Source organism: Penicillium mononematosum (genome assembly GCF_028829835.1).
Source record: "Penicillium mononematosum strain IBT 11891 chromosome Unknown utg000002l:1.0-8112719.0:1.0-8118358.0, whole genome shotgun sequence".
Classification (NCBI taxonomy): Eukaryota; Fungi; Ascomycota; class Eurotiomycetes; order Eurotiales; family Aspergillaceae; genus Penicillium; species Penicillium mononematosum.
In genome coordinates, this window is record NW_026643272.1 from 1,546,897 (window position 1) to 1,572,273 (window position 25,377).

The 25,377-nt window shown below is 47.7% G+C and overlaps 10 protein-coding genes across 10 annotated transcripts; 6 read left to right on the forward strand and 4 right to left on the reverse strand.

Moving 5' to 3' along the window:
- Positions 1-184: 184 nt before the first annotated feature.
- N7519_002332 (uncharacterized protein) lies at positions 185-2,076 on the reverse strand (the record flags this gene model as incomplete). The annotated part of the gene is made up of 6 exons (XM_057289110.1): positions 185-268; positions 340-1,045; positions 1,103-1,216; positions 1,268-1,340; positions 1,395-1,545; positions 1,615-2,076. The coding sequence occupies 6 exons, from the start codon at positions 2,074-2,076 to the stop codon at positions 185-187; spliced, it is 1,590 nt and encodes a 529-aa protein (XP_057150312.1).
- A 918-nt stretch (positions 2,077-2,994) lies between these two features.
- Positions 2,995-3,981, reverse strand: N7519_002333 (SANT/Myb-like DNA-binding domain-containing protein; the record flags this gene model as incomplete). The annotated part of the gene is made up of 6 exons (XM_057289111.1): positions 2,995-3,036; positions 3,104-3,187; positions 3,246-3,278; positions 3,339-3,386; positions 3,459-3,828; positions 3,977-3,981. 6 exons carry the CDS (start codon positions 3,979-3,981, stop codon positions 2,995-2,997), a joined length of 582 nt encoding a protein of 193 aa, XP_057150313.1.
- Positions 3,982-6,920: 2,939 nt separating this feature from the next.
- N7519_002334 (ER lumen protein-retaining receptor) lies at positions 6,921-8,019 on the forward strand (the record flags this gene model as incomplete). Its single annotated transcript, XM_057289112.1, has 4 exons — positions 6,921-7,020; positions 7,094-7,263; positions 7,286-7,396; positions 7,465-8,019. The coding sequence occupies 4 exons, from the start codon at positions 6,921-6,923 to the stop codon at positions 8,017-8,019; spliced, it is 936 nt and encodes a 311-aa protein (XP_057150314.1).
- Positions 8,020-10,307: 2,288 nt separating this feature from the next.
- On the forward strand, positions 10,308-11,598 carry N7519_002335 (uncharacterized protein; the record flags this gene model as incomplete). The annotated part of the gene is made up of 4 exons (XM_057289113.1): positions 10,308-10,394; positions 10,469-11,152; positions 11,254-11,319; positions 11,386-11,598. The coding sequence occupies 4 exons, from the start codon at positions 10,308-10,310 to the stop codon at positions 11,596-11,598; spliced, it is 1,050 nt and encodes a 349-aa protein (XP_057150315.1).
- Positions 11,599-12,966: 1,368 nt separating this feature from the next.
- N7519_002336 (putative C6 finger domain protein) lies at positions 12,967-13,621 on the forward strand (the record flags this gene model as incomplete). The annotated part of the gene is made up of 3 exons (XM_057289114.1): positions 12,967-13,152; positions 13,229-13,486; positions 13,580-13,621. 3 exons carry the CDS (start codon positions 12,967-12,969, stop codon positions 13,619-13,621), a joined length of 486 nt encoding a protein of 161 aa, XP_057150316.1.
- Positions 13,622-13,976: 355 nt separating this feature from the next.
- On the reverse strand, positions 13,977-16,628 carry slx4 (the record flags this gene model as incomplete). The annotated part of the gene is made up of 1 exon (XM_057289115.1): positions 13,977-16,628. One exon carries the CDS (start codon positions 16,626-16,628, stop codon positions 13,977-13,979), a length of 2,652 nt encoding a protein of 883 aa, XP_057150317.1.
- A 757-nt stretch (positions 16,629-17,385) lies between these two features.
- On the reverse strand, positions 17,386-18,090 carry N7519_002338 (EKC/KEOPS complex subunit CGI121/TPRKB; the record flags this gene model as incomplete). The annotated part of the gene is made up of 3 exons (XM_057289116.1): positions 17,386-17,685; positions 17,752-17,874; positions 17,935-18,090. The coding sequence occupies 3 exons, from the start codon at positions 18,088-18,090 to the stop codon at positions 17,386-17,388; spliced, it is 579 nt and encodes a 192-aa protein (XP_057150318.1).
- A 256-nt stretch (positions 18,091-18,346) lies between these two features.
- On the forward strand, positions 18,347-19,420 carry N7519_002339 (Bax Inhibitor family protein; the record flags this gene model as incomplete). Its single annotated transcript, XM_057289117.1, has 2 exons — positions 18,347-18,876; positions 18,940-19,420. The coding sequence occupies 2 exons, from the start codon at positions 18,347-18,349 to the stop codon at positions 19,418-19,420; spliced, it is 1,011 nt and encodes a 336-aa protein (XP_057150319.1).
- An 813-nt stretch (positions 19,421-20,233) lies between these two features.
- On the forward strand, positions 20,234-20,831 carry N7519_002340 (RBM8 family RNA-binding protein; the record flags this gene model as incomplete). Its single annotated transcript, XM_057289118.1, has 2 exons — positions 20,234-20,479; positions 20,604-20,831. 2 exons carry the CDS (start codon positions 20,234-20,236, stop codon positions 20,829-20,831), a joined length of 474 nt encoding a protein of 157 aa, XP_057150320.1.
- A 978-nt stretch (positions 20,832-21,809) lies between these two features.
- Positions 21,810-23,531, forward strand: N7519_002341 (putative glycosyl hydrolase; the record flags this gene model as incomplete). The annotated part of the gene is made up of 1 exon (XM_057289119.1): positions 21,810-23,531. The coding sequence occupies one exon, from the start codon at positions 21,810-21,812 to the stop codon at positions 23,529-23,531; it is 1,722 nt and encodes a 573-aa protein (XP_057150321.1).
- Between the last annotated feature and the right edge of the window lie 1,846 nt (positions 23,532-25,377).

Sequence of the window (25,377 nt, forward strand, 5' to 3'; positions counted from 1 at the left end):
AAAAAACTCTATTTTCAAGTCTACCCATATATCGCGTTTGATCTAATGTAGACGTATGCATCCAGGAAATGCGGTAGTATAAGCGAAGCCTCTAATGAGACGCCGTGCAGAGCCTTGTCCAAAAGCACCATATGACTCTTATGCTTGGACATGACATCATATACCATGGATATATCGGTCAGGCCTAGCGACCCACGAAACGAAGTTCGACGAATCTGAGAGGAGGGTAAACAAGCGCAGTCCAACAGAACCCGACGTAAATACCCATCTAGTGAGTAATAAGTTAGAATCAAAGACACATGACGGGAACCTTGGAAGTATAGGTAGGATTCAACTTACATCAGCACCGTATTCACCGACCAATTTAGCAATGGGTCCGATGTACCACACCTGCGCCATACACAATACAGCACCCACCCAGCCAACAACGAAGGCAGTGAAAGCCGCAATGCCAATGGGCAGCTTTGACGGATCCCGCCAGATGTGCCAGTTATACCCAGTGCGGAGGCGGAAGATGAACCGCTCCTCGAGAACAATAGCAATCCAGATGACAACCCAGTAGCCCATCAAAGCGAGGAAATTGGTGAAGATCTCGGAGAGGTTGCTGCGGCCAACTAGCGCGCAGACGGTATAGATAATGACGGCAATCGTATTCCAGATGACGCGCGGTACTGCCTCGGCGTAACGACCGAGGATCTGGAAGTCGATGCCGGCGGAGTAAGTGGGCGCCACGGTATTGGCGATCAGGCCTAGGGCACAGATCACAGAGCAGAATTTGCCGAAGCCGTGTAGCGGGCTGAATCCTTCGACGATTAGGGCTCCTTGGCCTTGCTCGTAAGCAGCGGAGTACTCTGGGTGTATGGAGACTCCTGAGGCTAGCCCGACGCCGCTGACTAGGGCCATTGTGAAGGAGACGAGGAGGCCTCCCAGGCTGAGGCCGAATAGTTTCGCCCGGGAGGTGTTTTCGGGGTAGTAGACGAAGAAGTCCGCTGCTAGTGGGGTGTAGGTGACTGCGGCACTCAGACAGATGGAGAAGAAAGATAGCCTGGGACAATGTTAGAAAATCTGGCCTTCAATTCTTAAGTCTGAGATGCAGACTCACCTATTGCCAGCTACTGTCCGGGAATCGCCGGTAGAGGCGGTCGACAAATCAAATTTCACTGATGACACTCCGAAAAGGATGCAGACCACAATTACTTGGGGCAAAAAGGCGAATCTAGGACAGTCAGTTACACCATACCTCATGGCAATAATCTCTCATACTAACCGTTCATAGTAGTGGAAGACTTGGATGCCGAATGTGGCCACAGCCCAACTGATAACCGCGACGATCACGATGCCTATTCAAATCAATTAGTACCACTATTAATGTGTAAGATCCCCAAATTACCTACCGACAGCTACCGACATGCCACCAGGGGTGACAGCAGACAAGATTTGTCCGCCAACGACGCAATCGATCAAGCCGTATCCAATCATCTGAATGAGGTTCAATACAACAATGATCTTGCTGGGCCACCAGCCCATCGAATACCTTCCAAAGGCCTAGTCACCAATTAGCCCTCTCAATCAAATAATAGTCCAACAAATTCCCGAGATCAATGTGTTACGCACCAATGTCCGGATCCCGGAAACGGGTCCCCATGTGGCCATCCAAGAGGCGACAAAGGAACCAACGAAGGCGCCAAAGACAGCACAAAGTGCCGAATCACGGAAACTGAGACCATACACGGCAGGCCCTAGCATCCCAAGGGTAATATTATTGGGTGCAAGGTTGATAGAGATCCAAAGCAAGAAGACTTGCAGATACGACATCCACGTGTTGCGCTTCATGCGCTCATCCGCAGCAACTCGCTCGATACCACGCGCTTCCAGGTTATACTCGATGAGCTGATTCTCAAAAGCTCTAATAACGGAGCCCAATCGTGATCCAACGGGATTGCGGCGATTGGTCGTGGTCTCGGCGTAGAGTCCCTCATCCTTGTTGGCCACGCCGGGGGATTCAGGCGCAGATGTCGCCGGGTCTTCCTTGCTGGAGTGCACCGCTAGGGCGGTGATTTCATTTTCCGAAGCCATGCTGCCATTCTGTCAGTATCATACCTAATTTGTGAGGAGAGAAAAAGCGCATTGAGTCCTTTCGCTGGAATTACCCAGATCAAGTTTAACCGTATATTCTCAGAACGACAAGAGTCGAACACCGGTCTTCATGCAGGAGGCTTGTCCTATACCTTGATCGTGAGAGAATGCCACACTACTCGTCTTCATGGTAGCCGTCCCTTGTGCACAGGTTGTGTTACCTTCGAAGAGGAGTCACTATGAACACACTGTAGCGTCAGCGCACTTGGTCAGGCAATACACAGGGCTTGGTTTACCTTTGAAATCAAAGGCTTTTTAAGTGCAAACCAAAGTAACAGCAGGTAGCAGGAGGTAACCAATTGATGTGAAAAGCATCCGATTTCCAGTGGGGGAAAAATGGGGGAAGATTTGATTGCCGCGGGAAAAAAAATAAGATCGCCCGCTTTCCGCCTCCACCTGGACAATACTACTATACCTACATATGTAGGTACTACCTATAGTTAGTACTACTTACAACACACAGGCCATTGGGTGTCTGATTTCTGATGCAATTTCCTCATACTGGAATACCAGTGGGAATCATATGGTATTGATGAACACAAAAAGCGCAACCTTGGAAGAAAACAGCGCTTATCAAATCAAAACAGACAACGCCTTAGGGGGGAAACATGATCGCAAAGCAGCATGCGCAGGTGTTCATAGCGCATATCAAGTAAATTCGAGAATAATTCTGAAGGAAAAAAAGAAAAAAAAAGATCCAGATCACCAACTCCATCTGCCTTGTGAAATCAGTGGCCTCCAGCGGCCACCGATGAAACTTGCATCGCTCTGGAATTGCAGGGAATCCGGAAGAGAGAATGCCAAATTCGTAAAAGATGCTAAGAAAACGATATCATCACTTCATCAGTGTCGTGGTGGTCAGACGTTCTTGAAATGCTCTTTGGCATATTGTTCGCAAGCCTGGAAAATACCAAGATTAGATGGGATGCATAATGAGACTAATGACACGGGAAATTTTGACACTCACTTTGGCAGGCTTTCCCACTTTCTGACCGATCACCTTCCACTTGTTCGCCTCGTACTCTTTGATCGCCTCACGAAGCTTCACAGACTGTGTGACGTTAGGGGCGGATGCGACAACGGACATTAAAAGAAAATCGGGATCATACCTCATCTTCGGCAAATTCCGCGTAGTGCATGTCCTGCGTAAGCTGTCAGTAAGACGAGACGTGGTATTACCAAATCCACTTGATATTGCGCACCTTATACCAATGCTTCTTGACACTGCCCTCGGTTCGGGTCGGGAAAGTCTGCGACAGGAAAAAAAAGAACCCAGGTCAGCAACACATAGTTTCAACCTATAAAAAGCTGCGCGCGCGTACCTTGGCAATTTCACTCCAACTGCGCCCGGCATCGCGCATTGTCTTGAGCCGTTGCTCCTCCTCTGCGGTCCACGGGGTATTTGTGCGTCCCTTTTTCTTGGGCGTGGACTCGACCGTGGGAATCGCACCGGGGTCATCAATCGTACCACCCGCAGGATTCCCGGCTTGCATCATGGCTGACGATCCCGTAGGAGAAGGAGGGCGTTTGCGCGAAGCGCCGGGGTTTTGTTGAGGTAAAGGAGCAGTCGGAATCGGGATGCCTTCAAAGGTTGGGACGCGGTGGAATGGATGGATCTGTTGTTGGGCAAGCATATGCGGGGGAGCGCTGGTAGTTGCCGACGTCTTGAGTCGTTTAGATGTCGGGGGGGAACTAATCAGGCCAAGGGTCAGAGAATAGAAGAGACATAAGATGAGATGAGGCAATGTAATAAGAACGCGACCAAGTGGCACTTGAATTCCAACCCAGTCTCCCTCCCACAGCTGGAGGCCGGACGGAGATCACAGACGAAGGGACTTACGACATGGTGAAAGACACACGCGGTTTTCAATCACACTGTGCCGATTCATCTGTACATACAAAAAGGCCGCGTAGGGGGGGTTAGTAGGAACTGGTACTGGCGCGCCTTGGTCATCTCTCGGGAAGCGTTACACTAAAGACGATGACACAGGCGCATCCCAGGCAGAACCAGATTGAGAGAGGTAACAGGGACAATAGGAATAAGTCGCGACACAGAGAAGTCCAGACTCCGACCGGAGTGTTTTAACTCCTATGTGTTTGGAAGTCAAAGGGAAGGCTCACAGGTCAAAATCGCATGGTCGAAGCGTCGATTCGGGGACCTCGAATTCTTCCGATACGGGGAGAACATGAGGCTGAGTGATGACTTTTGGAAGTCAAGATAAGGTTGGAGGAAAGGAACTAAGAGAAAAGGTGACTTTTAAAAAAACAAAAGGGGAGAAAAGGGAGGAGAAAGTAAGAGAGACAAGGTTACAGAGAGAAGAGAAAGGAGGAGGAGAGGGAAGTTGTGAGGAAAGGCAGAGCGGGGATGGAGTCACCTCATATCACAACAAAGTAATAATAGCAGTAGAGATGTAATTTTATACTGTTGATACTGTATATACTGTTTATACAGTATTAGTTTTCACTTTTATACAATATATTAGTTCATCATGTTAAAATGATTGGAATGTTTTGATTTTCCTTTTGAAGATCATTCTTCGAATCTCCGTTTACTTGTAAACCCCCCTCTATTATTATTCCTCCTCTATATCTGTCACTCTTATAATCCCCCCCCTTTATGTTGGCTTTCCCTTATATATTAAATGTAGACTATTTATGCAATCAAATTAGAATTCAGTGTCGATTCAAATGCGCCTCCAACCACTCCCCCTCCGGTGCATTCCACAACCCGTTCTTTCCTGGCCTAGGAACCGATGCCCGGACAGGGGCCCTGTCACAATTTATGACTCGTCCTTTGATTCAATTCGACCGACGTCAAAATGCAGAAGCAAAGATAACCACGTCCGGCAGCTTCCATGAGACATTTGGGCCGAAGAGACCCGCGAGTGGCCTGTTCCAGAATCCGGTGACCCGGCGAGATCTCACAACACCGTGCGAGGATGACAGGACACGCCCAATGCGAGTCAACGACACGCCCGAGGGCCTAATTATTTCAAAGGCATCCAGTGGCCCCGGGAACTCATCCCGCAATCATTATCATTCAACTGACAGAAGTAGAAGTCTCCGTCCAACCCGAGACTTGGCGGGCTAGATCAGCCACAAAGACGGTTTCGTGTGAAGCCACCGGGGTACCATTTTCCCCTCTCTGCCCATCATGCAGGTTGTTGAGAGCATGCACGGTATGGGGTAGAGAATCTGGAGGACCCTATCAGCATTTATTTTTTTTGTCTTAATACAACGCGGGGTTCATTCAAGGCGTGTATATATTCAAGAAGCCCAGCCTCTCAGAATCCTGCTGGCATTTTCTTTGTCACACACATATTTCATCCCTGTCAATCTCCAATTGGTGACAATTAACAAAATTGCTGATGCCCAAGCCGACCAGGGCTACTGAATTTTCTGGCATTTCCAATTAACTAGGAAATATCAAGTGGTTATGATCGAGTAATGATCGAGTATCTCCGGTTTGGTTTGAGGATGATGCGTGCCAAAGATCAGGCTGAATTCTTTCTGGTGCGGCATATTATCAAGGCGAAAAGATACTGCCAAGAGTCACTGGTGGTAAATATGACTTGCATCACCCTGTTTTAATAAATAGGAAAGGTTTCTCTATCAAAATCGAGGGATATCAAGTTCCTTGATCAGCAACGGCCGAAAAGGATGTGTTTCATCAGGTGGTTCCAATACTCTGAATTTACTCGGCGAAAACAACAAAAGGACTCTTTGAATATAACCAGTTCCTTGCTGTTTTCACTGTTTTCACCCAATCAATTGTTTCAACCTTGGAATAGCTCTACGATGAAATAGGGCCCTTTCTACCATGTCAAGCTTCATTTACTAAATCATTAATCATTACTCCTGGGAACATTAACGAGGCTGATTATGACTATTGGGTACGGCTCATTTATAGCGATTACATCTGCTTTGGGATCGTACCGCGTCGCCTGCATCACCTGAAGCATCTAGGCCTTGTCGAATCCACCACGGTCACAAGTACAGATAATCAGATCTTGGTTTTAACTAAAATCCTGGGTCATCGGTATCACTCCAGAAGCTTAAGAAGAGCCTCGAATCAACTTCCGATAACTCAAATATCTATCGAGTAAGTTGTACGTCCTCTAGTATCTGCTCCTAGACATCCCCGCATCATTTGCTTCTCAGTTTATTCTTCTCCAAGAGTGCTTAGTGAACCCTGGGTTATCTGACTTGCTAAGACCAACATTTATCATAATATGTTTAGTACTTCGAAGCCCGATAGTCGAATATAAGTTTTAGTACTTATTTCACATGTTGTCGTACTGAATATATACATCGAGACCGCAACGTTGAACAGCACATGTCAACCATTACCGGCCACTAGGCAACAAGACAGACCCCCAGCAACCTCAATTCTTTCTTCTGACGTTGTCTAATAAAACCAATGCATCATATTTCTCACCATGCAACTACTTCAGCGCTTGCAAGGCTCGATTTACGCGCTGACGTCAACCTCACGTGAGAGGACACGCGGCCCGAGCTCATGTGGATCGCCGATAACGAACTCCCCCAGGTCACTCCAACAGCGCCAATATACCTTCACTTGTTGCATCTCACTGCACGTTAATCTCATTGGAGGGGACGTAAATGCACGGAAAATAGGTCCTTCCTCTTTCAATCTACTCGACAACACTTGATTCTCCCATTCGGCCAGATACTTGGCGCCGATCTCGATGGTGATAGCTTGACAAGTGTCCACACCCCGTGTTCAACTCATTGTTCGATTGTCCTATCACACCCCTCTAATCATGGTGACCTGGAATGTCTTTCGTATAATCGGAGATCTGTCTCATGCAGGCTCAATATGTGTCCTGCTCTGGGCTATCCACAAGAACAAGAGCGCCGAGGGTTCGTGCACCTTTGTATCAACCCGATTACCTAGGTACCCTGCAGAGCTTACTGACACAGTCATTTGAATTAGGCGTCTCACTCCTCACGCAGATCCTTTACGGCGTCGTCTTCGTATTTCGCTATCTTGATCTATTCGATCCCCGCACATACAAGAGTGGCACGTGGCACAGCATTTGGAATGTCTCCTTCAAACTATTCTACCTCATCTCATCCTCATACCTGGTCTTCCTGATGATGAAGGTGTTCCCGCGCGACGAGAGAGCGGGAACGAGCCTGGAAACTCGGTTTGTGGTCTGTGGCTGGGTCCCTTGTTTTGGCACCTATCTCAATCTGGCTTCTGGACACCGATGATTACAATGCATGGTTCATTGAGGTAAGTTGGACAAGTCCGAAGTATTCATCGTATTCGTGTTTTGCGGCCCAACTGATCCAATCACTTAGTTTTGCTGGGCTTTCTCTATTATTCTCGAGTCTGTGTGTGTTCTGCCGCAGCTCCTTCTCCTTCGCCAGACCACTGTCCCGACGGTGATCGACTCATATTACCTGCTTGCTCTGGGCTCCTACAGAGCATTCTACATTCTCAATTGGATTGTCCGCTTGTTCAACAAGGAGCCTTTCCATGATTGGATCGCGGTCGTGTTTGGCATTGTACAGACTGCCTTCTATGTCGACTTTGCATGGGTATACTATTCGCGCCAGCGAGTCAAGCTTCGCAATGGTGGTGTCGTTGACTCCGAGGACTATGGGAACAGTTGGCTAGTGAATCGTGTGGTGAATTTCCGAGCATCGCGAAATTCGGTAGACGAAGAACAGCGCCTTCGAGATGAGGAGGAAGGGGTGGATAGTCAACCAAACCACAACCGGTGGGGTGCTCGTGGCATTTCCATCGCAGCCGACGATACCTTGGAGAGCAATGATCACAATAAGGGACATCATCATGATGATAGCTTAGATGGGTTTTCGGGGATGAGGACGAAACCGATGATCACCGGGTGAACAATTCTCGTTAAGTGATGTTTCGCTATGGGGAGATTCGATCACATCATGGCATATCTATATGCCAGTTAGGTTGGATGTAGCGCAGAGTCTTGGACTAAAGGGGTTGATCCGTAGACTGCACGGGAAGACCCGTACCGTTCTAGTCTGGTTATCTCCCGGGGTTTGATACCCACCATTTTATTTTCGGGCCTTTTTTTATGATAGGATTAGGAAATGAGAACATGTACGGAGTATTCCGTGGTATGGCCCCATTGGGGGCCATTTTTTGCTCAGCATTCGGCCCCCACGAAGTACCGGACATATGTAGCTCATAAGACAAATGTCAGAAACGGAGTTCAATACGGGTTACAGGGGTGAAAATGAGAAAAGAATCAATACATACATATGTACGCAATAGTCAATACAAAGTCCGTACGGGCCTAGGAAATCTAATTGTTAGGATGGTCAAGGAACGCTGATATGCAAACCCGAGTATCTTTCGACCAATATCTCTGGCTCGACTAAGAGATCCTAACTACACAGTACCGTTGAGGACGTGTCAAAGTCCAAAAGTTTTGATGAATTCCTAATGAAAACATAATAATCAACGGCATCTAACCCTCGGTGAATTTGGGGGCCAAAATGTACTCACTACAAAGTACTTCCCTTGCAAACGGTCCCGAAGAGATATCTATCCAAGATTGGTGGGAGCTATCAGTTTTCAACATGCAATAGTTTTCCTAATTGTGATGTGCAGAGAGATCAAAGAGAAGTGGGCGTATTATTCCAGGTCTTCCAGGTCCAGACACACCTGGCTTTTCCTCGGGCGCTTAGAAGCAGGACGTGGCTCCAAGAGCTGACTCCGGCAGCAAACGATCACCGGAGATGTGGAGATTCGAGATCGAAGAGAGGGAAAAAAAATATTTACCTTTGCTCGAGGATCATTACAGGAACAAGAAGATACCTAGATGAAAAGAAATAGCAAAATAATACAAAGAAAGTTCCAAGGTTGTTCTGCACCTTCGAGATGACCAGGGTTTACCGGGTCTTTGCATCAGCGCTTAACCAGCGGTCATGAATTCTCCGTGGACAAAAGCCACCAAGCGGCTCGTGGGGTCTTCTCAGCCTCAATAGGATTTTGGTTCATCTATGGCCAGTCAAGAGCCGCCCGTCTTGAACAATGCCCCTGCATGGGGAAGAAGGATCGTAATCCCTCCATCTTTCCCATCCCAAACCGGTGTGTTGGAATTGAGTAGCGTCGAGTTGAGGGGTTTGTTTTTCTTTTCTTCTGGGGCCAAAATAAAACAATTTTAGAGTAGATAGGCTGTCAACAAGGCTGATTTATGCAGAAAATCTTTCTGAAGAAGGGGCCATATCAGTATTGGGGGCAGTTGACAGTTGAATGTCTTAAGACTCTAAGACTAAATTGAAAGATCCAGTGTTATAATTGAATTAGTTACAATTGACAGGCTTAGTATGAGTCTATATGGATATTACCTATTACCTAGGTATGGTTTTAATGGGGCCCTCCACAGTCCACTGGACCTCTCCAAAGCTCTAAGCGCTACGCTTTGGCTTTGTGGAGGATCATCCACAACCCTAAGCAGCACACGTTTTTCCTATTTTCCTATTTTTGCTTTTTTTTTTCCCTTTTATTTTATTTTTTTGGCCCGTTACAGTGGGTCTGAAGTCATTAGAATCACTTTAATTCCTATTCACAATGCAGAGTCTGAGCCCCCCCGTCATGGATGGGGGCGGAATATGGATATCAACATTGGACTATTGAGCCCGCAGCGCTTAAATACAGGCTCTCGTGAAGTCTTCATGAGTTTTCCTACGTTCTAATGCGGAACAGCGCTCGCCGGCGGTACTGATCTCTGTTTTGGTGCCCTCTGAGCCTATGGTTAATCCCGCGACTGATTGTTCACACCTTGCCTCACGAGGCATCCCGGTACTAGCTGTGATATCTCTCAAAGTGGAGGATAGGCGGACTTGTGCATGCCTCTTGCTTTTAAATCTTCCCCTCTTTTTCTTGCTCGCATGAATCTTATAAGATCGACTACCGTCGATGGTTGGGAAAGTAAATCTTCTCTTCAACATCTGGAGCGAAAGGCCTTGTTGATATACACATACAACCCTAACGCTTCAGCTACCAGCCGCCTGCAGTCCCACATCCTCCTTTGCCTCGAGTTTCATCTCGTTTCACATTCTGCTGCTTCGGCGTTTAATCTCCCCACTCAGACAACGCAGTGGACTTTGAAGCACCCCGTGTTTTATGTTCTGCTTGAGGACAACCAGTCAGCATCATGTCTAATCGCTCGGATATCCCCTGCTCTGAGGAAATGAGAGAGTACTACGAAAGCATCCCAGCTCATTGGCCCGAAATGCCAGCGGTATGTCCCTATGCACCTCTGATACAGGACATTGTATGCTTCCGCAACATGAGCTGACCCCGTATACGATCTAGACCCCGTTCGTGGGCTCTCACAGCCCTTACTGCACAGAGCCTCTAGCTCCGAACGGCATGCTCACACCTATCAGTCTCCCGGACAGCTCGTTCCGTGCCAGCCCAGCAATCAGCTACCACGCACAAGGCTACCACGTGCATGAATACCAATATAGCATCAATGACCCCCTCTCAGCTCCACTGGGTCTCGGTATCTCTGCACCCTTCCCGAGTGACTATCCCCGGTCTTCAGCCCCCGATCCCACATACCTGTATGCCCCGGACCCAAGTGGCATCCAGCATGGCGTGGCACAAACACCTAGCCAGTCGCCACAAGGTCCACCACCAGCCAAGCGTGCCAGACATGTCTCGGCGGAGGCGTCCTCGCGCGAGCACCCAAGCAACACACCAATCAACATCGCTCCCAATCCAGAAGGCGTCCTCCGCATGGAGCAAAATCGCCAGCATGTCCAGCCAACTTCACACATACTCCCCAAGGTCCGGGCCCCGGGCCGCGGCAGACGTGACCCCCAAGCAGAAGACGAAGACGCATTTGTAGAAGAGCTGCGAGATAAGCAAACAGCCTGGAAGGTCGTGCGCGAGGAATTCCGCGAGAGATTTAATAAAGATGCCTCCGAGGCGCGCCTGCAGATGCGCCTTCATCGCCGGCTGCGCGAGCGAATGGTTCGCTGGGAAGAATCAGATGTGAGTATGTTACCCCTGCAACGCATGGTATAAACAGTCTGTGTGCTGCATGAGCTGGAGTATACATGTGTCGAACAGTCCAGCTGATGCATGTCTTCTAGACAAAACTCCTGATCCACGCCCATGGGATCTGGGAAAAAGATAAATTCCAGTACCTTTCAGACAAGGTGAGATCCCCTATGCTTGTATGATATAAGGAAAGCTCTAATGCGTCTTTTGATCTTGTTTTTTAGATGAAAGAACTTGGTGGTACCAGATGGTACTCGCCTGATCAGTGCAGAACTCAACTTCAACTTCTTGACACGAAAGAGCAGCATCGTGATCGCACGAGTGCATCGCCATCTGCTATGTCTGACCCTGCTCCTATGACACCTACTGTGTCTCGAAAAAGACGTCGAGCTCAGTCCTTGGAATTGGACAGTGACAACGAGGAAGCAACTATTTAGATTCAAGAGCCATTCTTTTTTTCCCTTCTTATTCTTCTTCTACTACTACTTCTCATTTCTCATTACTTGTTCATTTTCAGCTTGACTTTGTTCGTTTCTCATTCAATGGTCTCTTTATTTCTTTTTATTTCCATTCTAAGATCAATCTGATCGATTCCTCACCCCGACTCTCACCGCGATTGTCACAACTAGCCTCGGATTGGACAGGGCTATGTTTGCAGAGCTGGGAGACATTGCTATTACACCATTCTCTACATATTTTTTTTTCTTATTTTTTTTATCTCAAATTTCATTTTCATTTTCATATTCTTCATATTGTAATCATGTTCCTGGACTTTTTGCTCTCGGGTTTGATGTAGCACCTATGTTGTAAGATGATGCAGTAGTGGCTCAGGTTCGGGGCTGTGAAGCGCTAAAAATTTAGATTATCTACGAGCAGCTATTTTTGGATATCAAGTTGACGTATTGGCCATTTTCCTATGGAAGTGATACTGATATACAATAGAGAGCCAATTTCCCACTCTGCTAGGATCTATTATGCCGTGAATGCGGATGACAATTAGCACTCGAATTCCTAAATCTCCCATTTATTCGGGGGTGGTGTAGTTCTTTTTTATTATTATACAACATTGGGAGTGGTAGCCCACATTAACTAATGCATATGAGGAAGATATTGAAGAACTATGTCCGTGTTAAAATTATATTGCACCCGTAAGTACTAGACCAATATCATTGGGCCATATCAGAGTACGTCCAAGGATGAGGTATCGATATTTCAATTCTATACAACGCAAAGATTTAACTTCTGGTTAATGTCGACGGGATCTGAGAGAGACACAGGTTTCACTTCCTTTCAGATAAAGTGTATAACCATTGAAAACAATAACAAAACATCAACGCTCATCGGAAGAAGGTAAAGAAAAGAAAAGATCGGAAGCCTAAGACAATCTCTAGGACAATGAGGAGCTATACCACGTGCAAAATAGCCAAGAGTATACAACAATGGCTCTGTCCTTGATCAGAGACTCTGACTGAGAATCTCATAGGGCTAACAAAACAAACAGGCAAAACAGTATCGTTTGTCATTTGTTCTGTTGAGACAGCGAAGCCATCCAAACAAAGGGATTTAGGAAAAGACAAAGGCTTCATGTTCAGACTGATATCTGAATCGGACCGTTTCTCTGGATAGATAAAAAGAAAAAGACAAGAAAAGTGATTCCTACCTGGAACTAGCCTAGAAGATGAAAGGCAAGTACCCCAAGATCCCAAACACAGACTCAATCTGTTTCTTCGGTGCTTTGCATAAGAAGACGAGATGAGAACCCATTTAACCCATCATTTCCAGGAACAAGACCATCCAATCTCATCATGGATGCCCCAGACTTTACAATCCCCGACGACGATCATGTCAACGGCGCTTCCAGCGAGAACGTCCCGAAGTCCAAGAAGACTCGTCGCAGCCGCTACGACCCAGAGCCAGACTGGTCGGCCATGGTGCGTGCCAAGGTCACGAAGACCCAACATCGTGTCGGCCAGGCCTGTGATCGTTGCAAGGTATGTCTACCATATGTCGATATTGTGTTGGACTTGACTCAGAACACCACACTGACACATTTGGATTGATCTCTAGCTCAAGAAGATGAAGTGCACACCTGATCCTGGAGGCTGCGCTTGTTGCCTCATCCTCAACATCCCATGGGTTACTGACCGTGTCACCGGTGAGACCTGGGTGCGTGGTGAGGCTGGCCGGATGCGGGCTATTATTGAGAGCCTCAAGAAGCAGACTGAGGACCTGAAGGAGCAGGTCACGCAGCTTCAGCAGAAGAACGCACAGCTACAGGACTGTCTGGACGGTTCGTACAGAGCCAATCTCATGGATCACTACGAGGTATGTTTTTGTTCTCGTCTTCTCCATGATCTATCTTGCGTTGTATCGTTCTGATTATTCAAATTTGAGGATTAGGGCTAACTCAATTATCAGCAGGACCTTGACCCCGGACACCATCACCAGAGTCTATTGTGATTGTGATGCATTTCTTTGTCCGTGCTATTCCATAGACAGTTTATCATGCGTCATACTTTCTATTTGCATCCTGGCCTGCCCAAAATGAAGTGTATGATCGAGAAAATGGCAATAGAAAATGGCGACAAGATTTGTTGTATGAGTACATAAATGCTCGTATTCTGAATACCTGGGGACTTATGGTCTTTTAGCCAAGTAACGAGTGAAAGATTCCGTACAGTAGAGTGAGAAAAGAAAATCTATTTGTCTTATTTCCAAAAGGACATGTCAATGGGTATATGTACGTGGCCATGTAATCCCAATTCGTGCGCCGGGTATCCAAAATAGAAATGCAATGCAAATAACCATCGCCCTTTTACCAGCTGGCATTCTTCTTCCAGCAACAACAGATTCCTTTGCTTTCACACCATTCCCTGACAGACGCGGTACCAACCTCGCGATCCTCGCCCACGAGACCAAGCCCCTCAATATTGAGCCAGGCTGTGAAATCTTCTAGAACGATAGGATCGTACATGAGGATTTTTTCATGCCATGTCGGTCGACTTCGGCTGCCGCGAGATGATGACAAAGGCGAGAGCCGAGACTGGAGGCGAACAGCTTGCGTGATCTGTGCAGATATCTCCGCCAGACTAATTTCTTTAGAGGATTCTGCCATGTGCATGGTTGCGATGAATGCAGAGGATGGTGGTCTTTTGGCTGGAATATCAGAAACAACCTTGCGCTTGGTGGGGCTTGGTGATGGTGTTTTTGTGAGGATATCCAAGGAGTGGTCTTGCACCCGGCTGCCGGTCTTGGATTTCGAATAGATGTCGGTATAGTGCTTTTGTACTTGACTTGGGGAGGGGATGATTTCTTCTTCTGAGTCTTGGATCTCTTCTACATCAATGAATGACGTAGTAGTCCCAGTGATAGGTTTCCCTCTTGAGTTTTTCTTTGGGCTTGTTTGAAGATTGGTTCGCGAGGCGGAAGTTGATTTTGTCGCGTCAAGTGACTTTCGGTTCTTAATAGATGTTCCAGCTTTAGGCTTCACCGTAGCCTTCGACTTCGCAGCAGAGGTGGATTTTGGAACATTGTCCATTTTAGAGGCAGGTTCGTTCTGTTGCTCGAGTTGGCATATAGGCTGGCTGTCAGAAGCAGCATTGCTACCACTACCGTGTTTTGATTCCCAACATTGTTGAAGGAGATCGATCATCTTCTTGCGGCCGCGGACTGCCTTGAAGCCATAGGAGGAGACCTGTTTAGACAACTCTGCGTCTGTGAACCCGGTATATTGTGGCATTGAGGGTGCCTGCGAGCTAGCTGGCTGGGAATCAACCGCTTCAGTTGGGGTATTATTGGCTCCCTTTGCAGGCTTTGCAGGCTTTGCAGCTTTTACCACGGCCGTAGCTGTTGCCGTAGCTGCCGGGATCGGAGCCGGAGCTTGAACCTGCGTGTCTAAATCCAAGACCCTTTCGGTCGGTAGTGGCGATGGTCTCCTTTCTGAAGGTGAATCTATGTCCGCGAATTCAAGCTCATACCAATCACTCTGAAGAGGTTTGTGACTGGGTTTTTCCACGTTGTCTTGACTCTTCTTTCCAGGGAATTCTCCCCCATCCGTCAAGTCAACCACATTTAGTGTTTCTGGTTGAATCAAAGATCCTTCGGTGTCTCTGGCGCCAACACACCACAGATTCCTGGTGCCTGCCAGCTTTGATACAAAACGAGTAGACGATTCTTGGATCGCGCTGGGATCCTTATTGTGCGTCCCATTTGAATATGAAAGACCTTCGGAGGCATGGATGGCTTGCTGGGTTTCTCGCAGAGTCTGGGGCGAATCGTCTTTTTCCAACTGACTGCAGCTGCCGAATATAAGATCTTGATCATTCAGAAACTCGACAGCTGCTTCCGGGGAAAGTACAGTGGACGAAGACTGCTTCTCTGTCTCTTTGGCCTTTTTTTGTCTCCCTTTTGTCGTTCTGATGCCTGGAAGACAATCAATCACCGGCTCATCCTCCTCTGCATCATTTTTTGAATATTGCGCAGTCATGCGCGCCGTCAACGTGGTAAACTTCTTAGGTTTGCCCTTGGTTGTCTTTTTGGGCTTTCCCGTGTTCTCTCCTTGGCCAGATGACTGGTCACTTGAATCAGAGTACCTTCCATTGAGCAATGCTTGAATTTCAGGATTGACCAGCTCTATACGCCGACGCTTTGTTGGCCCTTCGCCATTTGCATTCTGCACAAGGTCGGGGGGATGTAAAGCTGACCCAGAGTAATTATAGTCGGATACCAGCTTGCCAAACCCACCCGTAAGGTCCGGATCACGGTCCTTATTCTGGCTGCCACGATCGGTCACAGTAGCGATTTCCTCGTAAGAGGTCTCCCTTGGTGGTGTCCAATCCATCCTTCTCCTCATTGCCTCGTCCAGATGCAACACCTCATCCTTTCCTAAAGCATTCGATTCCTTTGGTGTGGATTTCTCAGGCGTATCCTCCGAAGGAGATAATTTCGTGGCAACTGCCTTCTTCCCACCTTTGCTGGATTTCTTCGCTGGTAGATCGCCGCATGTCTTCGTAACTTTCCCAGCCAATGTCATATTTCCCGAATCTTTACTCTTGGCATTGCTTCGAGAACGACTCTTGGTCGGTTTCACTGCGTCATTCTTTGTGCCAACAGCCTCTGGCTGGGGTTCCCCAAGCGCAATTGTTCCTGGCGCATCCGCCACTTTCTTCGTCTTCCGCCGCGGTTTGCTCGGTGGGATTTGCTTGCTGGTTTCTGAAGCAGGATCCTTCTTTGTCAATCGCTTTTTCGGCTTCGACGCGTCGGGACACTTGTTGCTCGCGACTGGAGTGGGAAAAAACCGGGAACGCGTATGAGGTTGGGACAAATCAGATGTCGAGCGTATTGGCGGTTGCGTTGCACCCCGTGGCAAGGCGTGAGAGACAGGCTTTGCATCATGCCTACCCGGCCCCGGCGACCGCGGTGGATGTGGAGAGGACGACAGAATTATCACATCTGCCATGCTGGCCATCGTGGCGAGTCGCGTCTTGGGTGTTTGTTTGATCGATCAGGGCGAGTCGAGTGTACTGCTGGAGTTTATTATATCAGACATCTCCTAGACAACGCTTTGTCTGAAGAGAAAATAATATAAAGTGTATGCAAGTTGGGTATGTATGCTGGAGAAGCAGCGTTTTGAGACAGAAGTACAATGTTTCCAAATGTCGGGTCGATCGGCCGCGGTCTTGGCAAACCTTGGAAGTTGCAGGATTGCCGTAGATTGCCGTTTTGAGCTAAACGGTATGTACATAGTTCGGTCGGGCAACCAACTGCATTCGCAGAGTAGATTCATATTAAATATATTTATGCTAAATGGCTTTTGGGGTCAATACATTCTCATTTAAATAAATGTATTTTTACTGTCTTATATCACACTAAGCAACGGTCAGGACCAGGCGCGTCGAACTACTCCGTACAAAAACATGCTTTGCACCTCTGGAATATTTCGTTCAATTCGTCAGTCGTGACTTTATACACTGTCTCAGAAGAAATATCTGTGGTGTTCTCTGCTCAATCTCGGGGCCGAGAAACAGTAGACCTCAGAAAATTCATGGTGATCTGCTTGTGATTGATGCTGGGGTATATTCTCAAGTCGAAGCCGATTTGGAGCACAATATATCCCACTCGAGAACAACAGCACGACTTGGAAAATGAATATTTTCCACTCGCCCCATGGTAAACTTTAGGGATTTCGGGCACAGTGAATTTGGTTGTTTCATATGAGCAATTTCTCATGATCCCCTCAAGGCGATTGCACTCAACAAGGAATTTTCGAGTCGTTGCTTAGCCTCGTCATTCTCCTTGGCGGTTGGCGAAGGCAGAGCTCCTAGCTTGTATGCTTTCTTGATCTTGTTGATATCAGAGATATCAGAGAGTGTCTGGTCATCGAAAAGCACAGGTGTGCCTTGAACCGAGCTTCCCAAGTGGGCCGCGACGGATTCATGTGTTATCTCCGGAGAGACAGAGACCTTGACCACCAACAGGTCTTTGGTTGAATCAGTAATACCGAATCTACGGAATGATTCGGCGATCTAAGTCCGTGTTAGCCCCGGCTTCAGTGGCAAACTTGCAGCTAATTCCTAGAAATGGCAACCCACATTATTCGTAGGGTTCAATGAGAACACGATCTCCGAATGCACATTACGAGACTTCAGTCGATTGTGCATGTAATCATTAACTGCTCTGAATACTGCAGCAGTGGCGTGAGCCCTTGACAAAACCTGTCGCTTGTTGTTAGAGGACTAGTCCATTTCTTAGTTCTCGAAGACAACTTAACATACCATGCTTGCATCAATGAATGCATACTCGAATTCTGTATCGCCAGCGAGAAGTTGACCTTTCAAAAAGGCGGCATTTTGAATATTGCGATATAGAGCAACATGCACGGGCATCAATGGTAGATGTGGCAGGCTGATCGTCTCTAGACTTGATGCCATGACTGAGATCGAACTGAAATCGAAAGTAAAAGAAGATGACGTATGTGTAATCAAGCCGATCTGATAAAAAGAATTAAATTGAGCCCTGCTGTGAGTCTACAAACCCATCCCACTTCTTGATCCACGTGACCAGTTCTGGAATTTTCCGGACTTAAGCGGTCGCCGGCGGAACATGAGTAATCGTCTCCATATCACCCGTGGGCCTGACATTTAAACATATCCTCACTCTTGACTCTTGACACTCTCCATCGCAAACATGGCTTTCTTTTTACGGCGCCCGTTCGCTGTATCCTCGGCACTTCGCCAGGTCCCTAAGGTCACGAACACCGCCCGATTCATTCACAACTCTCCCATCAAGCCCACCCAAGCAACCAAGCCTCAGGGCATTTCGTCCTCGATCTTCGCCAAGTCCCGACAGAACTTCCAAAATGCCTTCCGCCGTACATACATGCAGCAGAGCTTCAACCCTGCGCAGGATGGTAACATGACCCAGAAATTGGTGTATGGCGCTGCCATTATTGGTGGTACAGTTATGGCAACCAACTTCATCTTCAACCGTGAAACGAGAGAGGATGGCGGCATGCCTGCTTACGAGCGGAGCTTCTTGAACGACACTTTCATGCACACTGGTCTTGGTCTTGGTATCATTGGTGTGGCGGCTCGCGCCCTCCACATGAACGGCTGGTCTTATCGTCTCATGGCTATGAACCCGTGGCTCGTCATGGGTGTCGGTCTTGTTGGCAGCATCGGCTCCATGTACGGCACTTTCTACACTTCCCCGGATAAGTAAGTTTTTTGCCCTCCCATATTTGTTTCTTCCGAAAACATATGAGCTAACTTTTCAATTAGCTACGTCATGAAATATGGCTGCTGGACTGCCTTCAACCTTACCCAGGCTGCTCTTCTCTCCCCCTTGATGTTCATGAACCCTGCCATTCTCGCTCGTGCTGGTCTCTACACTGTTGGTATGATGGGCTCAATCGCTTTTGTCGGTGCTACTGCCAAGCAAGAGAAGTACCTGTACCTGGGTGGTCCCCTTCTTGCCGGAGTGACCATCGTTGCTCTCTCTGGTCTCGCCCCCATGGTCCTTCCTGCTACTGCTGTTCGCACTCTGATGTGGTCCGAGCGCCTCTGGCTGTACGGTGGTCTTGCTGTCTTCGGTGGTTTCACTCTTTATGACGTGCAGAAGATTCTGCACCATGCTCGTCTGGCCGAGCGCGGCTTGATCAAACGCGATGTGGTCAACGAGTGCGTCAGCCTTGAGTTGGACTTCATCAACATCTTTATCCGCATGGTCCAGATCCTCGGCATGGGCAACAACCGTCGTTAAACTACTTTATATCCACTGTATTAACTTTGCAACCTGATTCCCGGTTCGTCTAACACCAGGATTGGTGTTTCGCTTTTTTTTTTAGTCATTGGCTTTTAACCCTGTATTTGAACCAACTGTTTATCTTTTGTACACTTTTTTTTTTTTTGTTCTTTAACTTTGATGGTTCTTCAGATGGACAAGCGCAGCATCGCTGTTTTGTACTTGCTGAGAGACATATACTAGACAGGGTAGCAAATACAAATCTCCACTCCCTTGACATTGCTGCATACTCCGTATGTTGTAGTTGACGATGATCCGAGTCTGCAAACTCCGGCTTTGAAAGAGTAAACATGAGGCTACACCTGGGCATACAAATCGTCAATGCGATGAAACATGATAGCGACCTAGTAGTCAAGTATGTATATGGATATAATTCTAAGTGAATTTGTGTAGCCACATCAGGCTTTGGATAGGGATGTAATACCATGACTGGCTCTCTGCACCGAGACTATACATTACTACCCAGCATTTTGTTACTCCCAAGGTTGGATTAGGCTCAGAGACATACTAAGAAATTCAGGTACATGTTACGATTCGAACTTATCAGATGCACCGAACTAGAAAGGGCAGTTGTGGTCATGTGATTGCTAGCTTCCTTTAACTGGTAGGTTGCCCAAGACCGCCCAAGAGACCGCCCAATAATACCGCCCTCCACCCTTTGCAGACTTCATATCGCGACACAGACCCAGACTCATTGACCATTACGGACGTGCAGACTAAACCTAATACCTACACAGTCGCATCAGTCTTCTTGGTCCCCTGCCTTACAATATGTCGAACGAAATGGAAATTGACCCTCCCGTGGCCCACGACGATGCTCCCGAGCAGTCGGACCGCAGTTTTGAGCCACGCACCCAGGGGAACGCGGTCGCCGTGCGTAGTATCGAAGGATGGATTATCATCGCATCTAATATCCACGAGGAAGCATCCGAGGAAGATGTGACTGAACTCTTTGCGGAGTATGGTGAAATCAAAAACTTCAGCTTGAACCTTGATCGGCGAACGGGTTATGTCAAGGTGCGCATCCTCAATCCCACAACTACCTCTGAACCTTAACCTCAGGAACGTCTCTTCTTGGAATATGGGGATATTTGTCAACCCACGTTCAATGGAACGATAGCTAACAGCACTATTCCGGTAGGGCTACGCATTGATCGAATACTCCACTCTCCCCGAAGCCAGTGAAGCTATCCAGAACCTTAACGGTTACAAGCTCCTTGAACAGACGCTCCATGTCGACTATGCATTTGTCCGCCCGCCCCCGTCAGGCAAGCACAAGAATGGAGGGCCAAAGGGCCGGGCTACTCGGAATCGCAGCAGAAGCCCCAACCGGAGTCGCAGCCCCGAAGCTGGCGGCGACCGGGACTAAGCTTCCCTAAGGGACGGGAAATGATAGAATTTAAGCAGCATACATTGCTTGTGGCCTTCCATTTGATACCTGGGCTTTGCTTTTTCTCACATTTTCTTTTTCCTCAATACCTCGCGCTGTTTCGTTCGAACCTTTGCCCACCCTTCCTGCCAGAACTTTGTCTACAAATGATGGACATATCATCTAGTATCCGCCGGCATGACCCCTCCTCAATCGAACCTGTATGGGTCCACAGGCCGAGTGTGGGTGTGCATGGGACACATACACACAAGAGGTACGTGCCGGCGCCACGATAGATTGTCATAATGGTATGGAAATCCACACTTAACTTTTGACTACAGTTGTGCTGATTTCAACTCAGAAAAGAAAGGCTGTTTGATGAAATTTGAAATTGGTGTATGAGCATCTGGTCAACAAAGACAACCTTGGACCTCAAAGCCCAGCGTCTGGGAGTAATGTACATTATGAAAGCATGGGTTTTCTCCGGTATAAGCGGCCTCTCATTACGTCCACTTGTCTTGTGACTCATTTCAAGCAAAGTCAAAAATGGTATCTTAGCACTCCGTAGTACGGAGTATATGGTGTCGTATTGCTATGTAGGATCCCTTACAGCGTGCATCATGCGACAGCCATGTGGCGCTGGAGTCGATAAATTAACTTTGGACCCTAGAGATAGTATAGTAGAACCAGAAGGCTCCAATGATTTCACAACGTGATCATAGCCTTGGAAGGCTTTGATGCCAATACAATTGATGTGGATGTCCTCACCAGCCCCCGGCCAGCGGGTCTGGTGACTAAGCTTAACCCTCCGGAGTCGGCTCCAGGGCTCCCCATTTTCCCCGCATGGCGCATGAGGTTATCGCTGTTCCTCTTTTAGCCGCTGTCATTGCGCACCCTCTACTCTCTATTCTTATAGACGGACTGTGTGATCTTGTGTCTGGGGGTCTTATTCTGACAGGATAGATTTCCTGAGGCAGAATGGCTCCCCAACACAAATCTTTTGCACCCTTGGGGCTATCACGATCTCTATACCACATTCTTATTCTATGCTTCCTATCGTTTTCAGCTGTGACCAATGCGCTGGCGTATCCATCTCAGGAAACTTTGGGAGTGCCTTCATCTTCCAGTTCGATTGATGATCCCTCAAAGGAGACTGTCTTTGGGGGTACTGAATCAGCGCCGGAAGGGTCGATTCACGATCCCATTCTGAATACCTTGCACGATCTTATCGCCGCCCTGCAGGTGATGCAAGACAGGTACTTTGTGCTGTGGCAGGGCACATGGCCGACCAGCATTGATTGGACGGCGGCGGTGTTGGGCACACACGTTTCGGCAGCGCTCTCGTCTCTAACCTCAGGGCCGCTTGATCTCCCCGACACTGATGAATTGCAAGGATTATCCTTCTCCAGGCTTGAGAATACAGTCAATCGATTTTTCAGCCATACTTCCGCGTTCTATTTTGGCGAAAACTCTTTCAGTCTCAGAAACCAGGCTTATGATGACATGCTATGGGTTGTGCTAGGATGGTTGGAAAATATCAAGTTCCAAAGACTTCACTCGGATCTTCACTATGTCTCCTCAAGCAACAGTTCTGGAGAACTCTGGTACGGTACCCAGTTCCAGAACTCTGCTGCGCACAGAGCACGCATCTTTTACGAGCTCGCCTCCGCTGGTTGGGACAAGACCCTCTGCAAGGGTGGCATGATATGGAGCCCATATTTGCTGCCATATAAGAATGCCATTACGAACGAGCTGTATATCTCCGCAAGCATTGAGATGTATTTGTACTTCCCCGGAGATTCTATCGAGGCCCCGTTCCTTGTCGACTCACAAGGCACACAGCCCGCACGGAAGAACCCGCACGACCCTGTTCATCTGCAGGCTGCAATTGACGGGTATGAATGGCTCAAGGACTCAAATATGACTGGGATTGGCGGCCTCTATGCCGATGGTTTCCACATCAGTGGCTGGCAAAGCACATCGAATCCCGGCTCGGGACAATGCGACGAGCTCAACTCTATGGTATACACCTACAATCAAGGAGTCATTCTCAGCGGGCTGAGAGGACTCTGGCTAGCCACAAACTCACAAGACTATCTGCGCGACGGTCACGAGCTTGTTCGCGAAGTATTGCAAGCCACCGGGTGGCCACATACCTCCAACCAGCAGTGGAAGGGACTTGGTCGCGGAGGCGTGCTCGAGGACGCATGTGATTCTCGCGGAACCTGCTCCCAGGATGGACAGACCTTCAAGGGGATCTTTTTCCATCATCTTTCAGCATTCTGTCGACCTCTTCAGCCGCAAGAGAAGCAGTTCCTGGCGGACGCGGTTCGCAAACATACAGCACATGACGGCTGGGCCGAGGTCTATGAGCAGCATATGAAGCAGTGCCACACATATGGTCCCTGGATTAAACACAATGCGCAAGCTGCTCTGGTGACTCGTGACAGCGATGGTAAATTTGGCACCTGGTGGGGCCGTTCATATCATCAGCTGGATGCCAACGAGATCGTGGATAGCAGCACTATTCCGGAAGGTGCTGTTGACTACCGCAATGCCGATTATGAAACCATGTCCTCGACTACAGGCTCCACGTCGAAAGACTACAACGATCGTGGCCGAGGCCGCACTGTGGAAACACAGTCCGGCGGCGTCGCTGTTTTGAGAGCCCTGTACCAGTGGCAATCCTATGATGAATAGTGAACAAAACAAAGGAAAGGTTTGGGAGTTGGCGTTATGGTGGTAAATGGACACCATTCATTGCATCCAGGGCTTGAGGGCTCTTTTTGTACACCTATACCTATACAGTCTACAATTACTGGGAATCATTATCATATCCTTCAGGTTCAACATTGGCCTCTCTTAGGACTCTAGACACAATCTCAACGCCCATGCTAGGCCCAGTTGCGATTATTAGAGCTGGAACTGTATTCACCTTTTGACAACTTCCCCTATCACTTGAAACTGCCGATAAAAAGAAAGCATGGTACTACAGCGCTGGCCTTTTAATCCGATCCTCTATGGATCTCACATCGCGCACTCATAGATTTCCCAACATCATGATTGGTACATAGAAATGGATCCCCAGCTCCCACATTCGATGGATCTATCTCGGCAATGCACGGCACAAAACAGGAATTCAAATCTGAAAACCGGATTACTTGATCGTCGGATCTGCAACAAGTGGACATGTGCTGTGTTATGTGTTACCTACATTGAATTTGGGAGATATAGGACATTTGAGGCTGACGTACAATATAAGACATGTTTCTGGCGATAGAGACACAACGTTGATGACTCTTGCCGTTTTGGGTCTGCTTATGCCGTACCTGTCTTGGTGGAGTCTACGTATACATGAGAACCTCACAATAATATCTCTATGTTCCCGGAGTGAAACCTACGCAATGAATGAAAGATCTTCCATATTGTTTTTGCTGTTTTTGCCACGGACATGCTGTTCGATGTTGACTCTCAATCCTATACAGTGATTTGAGACGGCGTGAGACACGTGAGACACAGTTATTCGGCCTACTTGGGTAAATTGATGTCTTCGGCTATCATACATATGGATATCTAGGTATTAAACTCTATTCTACATACTGGGCGGGTATCAACTTCGGGCCATTGGAGGGAAACAGATGATATTCAATGTTCAATGCATGGAATGATCGGAAGAAGCCTCTACACATACATAAGGTACAATCCTTCGGGCATACCTTGACACAGCACGCTAAAATCACTAAAATCTTGGAATTAGTCAAGATGATTGGGCGTAAAATATCCATCATGGAAGAAAAATAGGAAGGTGGCCACTTAGAAGACGAGGGCAAAAAGAAGCAAAAAAGGAAGGGAGGAAAAAGTCCACTTAGCGTGCGACTATATCCCTTCACGCCCCCTCCGTAACCCCCGTAACCTCCGTAATGGAGGAAAAAGTTCGTATGGGTGGGGATTCGGGAGTTGGTAAGGCACGAATCAAGACGAAACGCACTTGTAGATCGAGTGGGTTCTGACCGTCATTTCCGAGTGGCTTTGGGAAAGCCAAAAAAGAAAAAAAGCAATTTCAGGGTTCGCGTGATATTCTAATATTCTAATATTACGATGGACACGCGGATGTCTCATAAACAAATGTCCGCAGTTAATATTAAAATAGTTATATAAGCATCGTCATGGATTTTGATGTTTTGTCTCAGTTGCCCGCGATGACCACGTTTTTTTCTCTTCCTTGAGTGGGAACCATAATATAAAATATATTAACCAGTATAATTTATACCTTAAATACATACATATCTTAAATGGTTCTTATCAACTTTCAACTTTCAGATTACGGCCCAAAGCATGTCACACGCAAACCCCCACCTCATGGACTTCGGTGAAGAAGGTGTACAAGTACACCTGTCGTAGTTACACTGTTAGAGATGTACGAAATACGGTATCAGGCCTGAGCGTATAACTGCTGTTGAGGGTCAAAAGTCATCTGACAACGGGATCCAGGAACGCATCTGGTTTGATAGACGGGATGAGTTGGCTGTCACCGCACAAGCAAAGC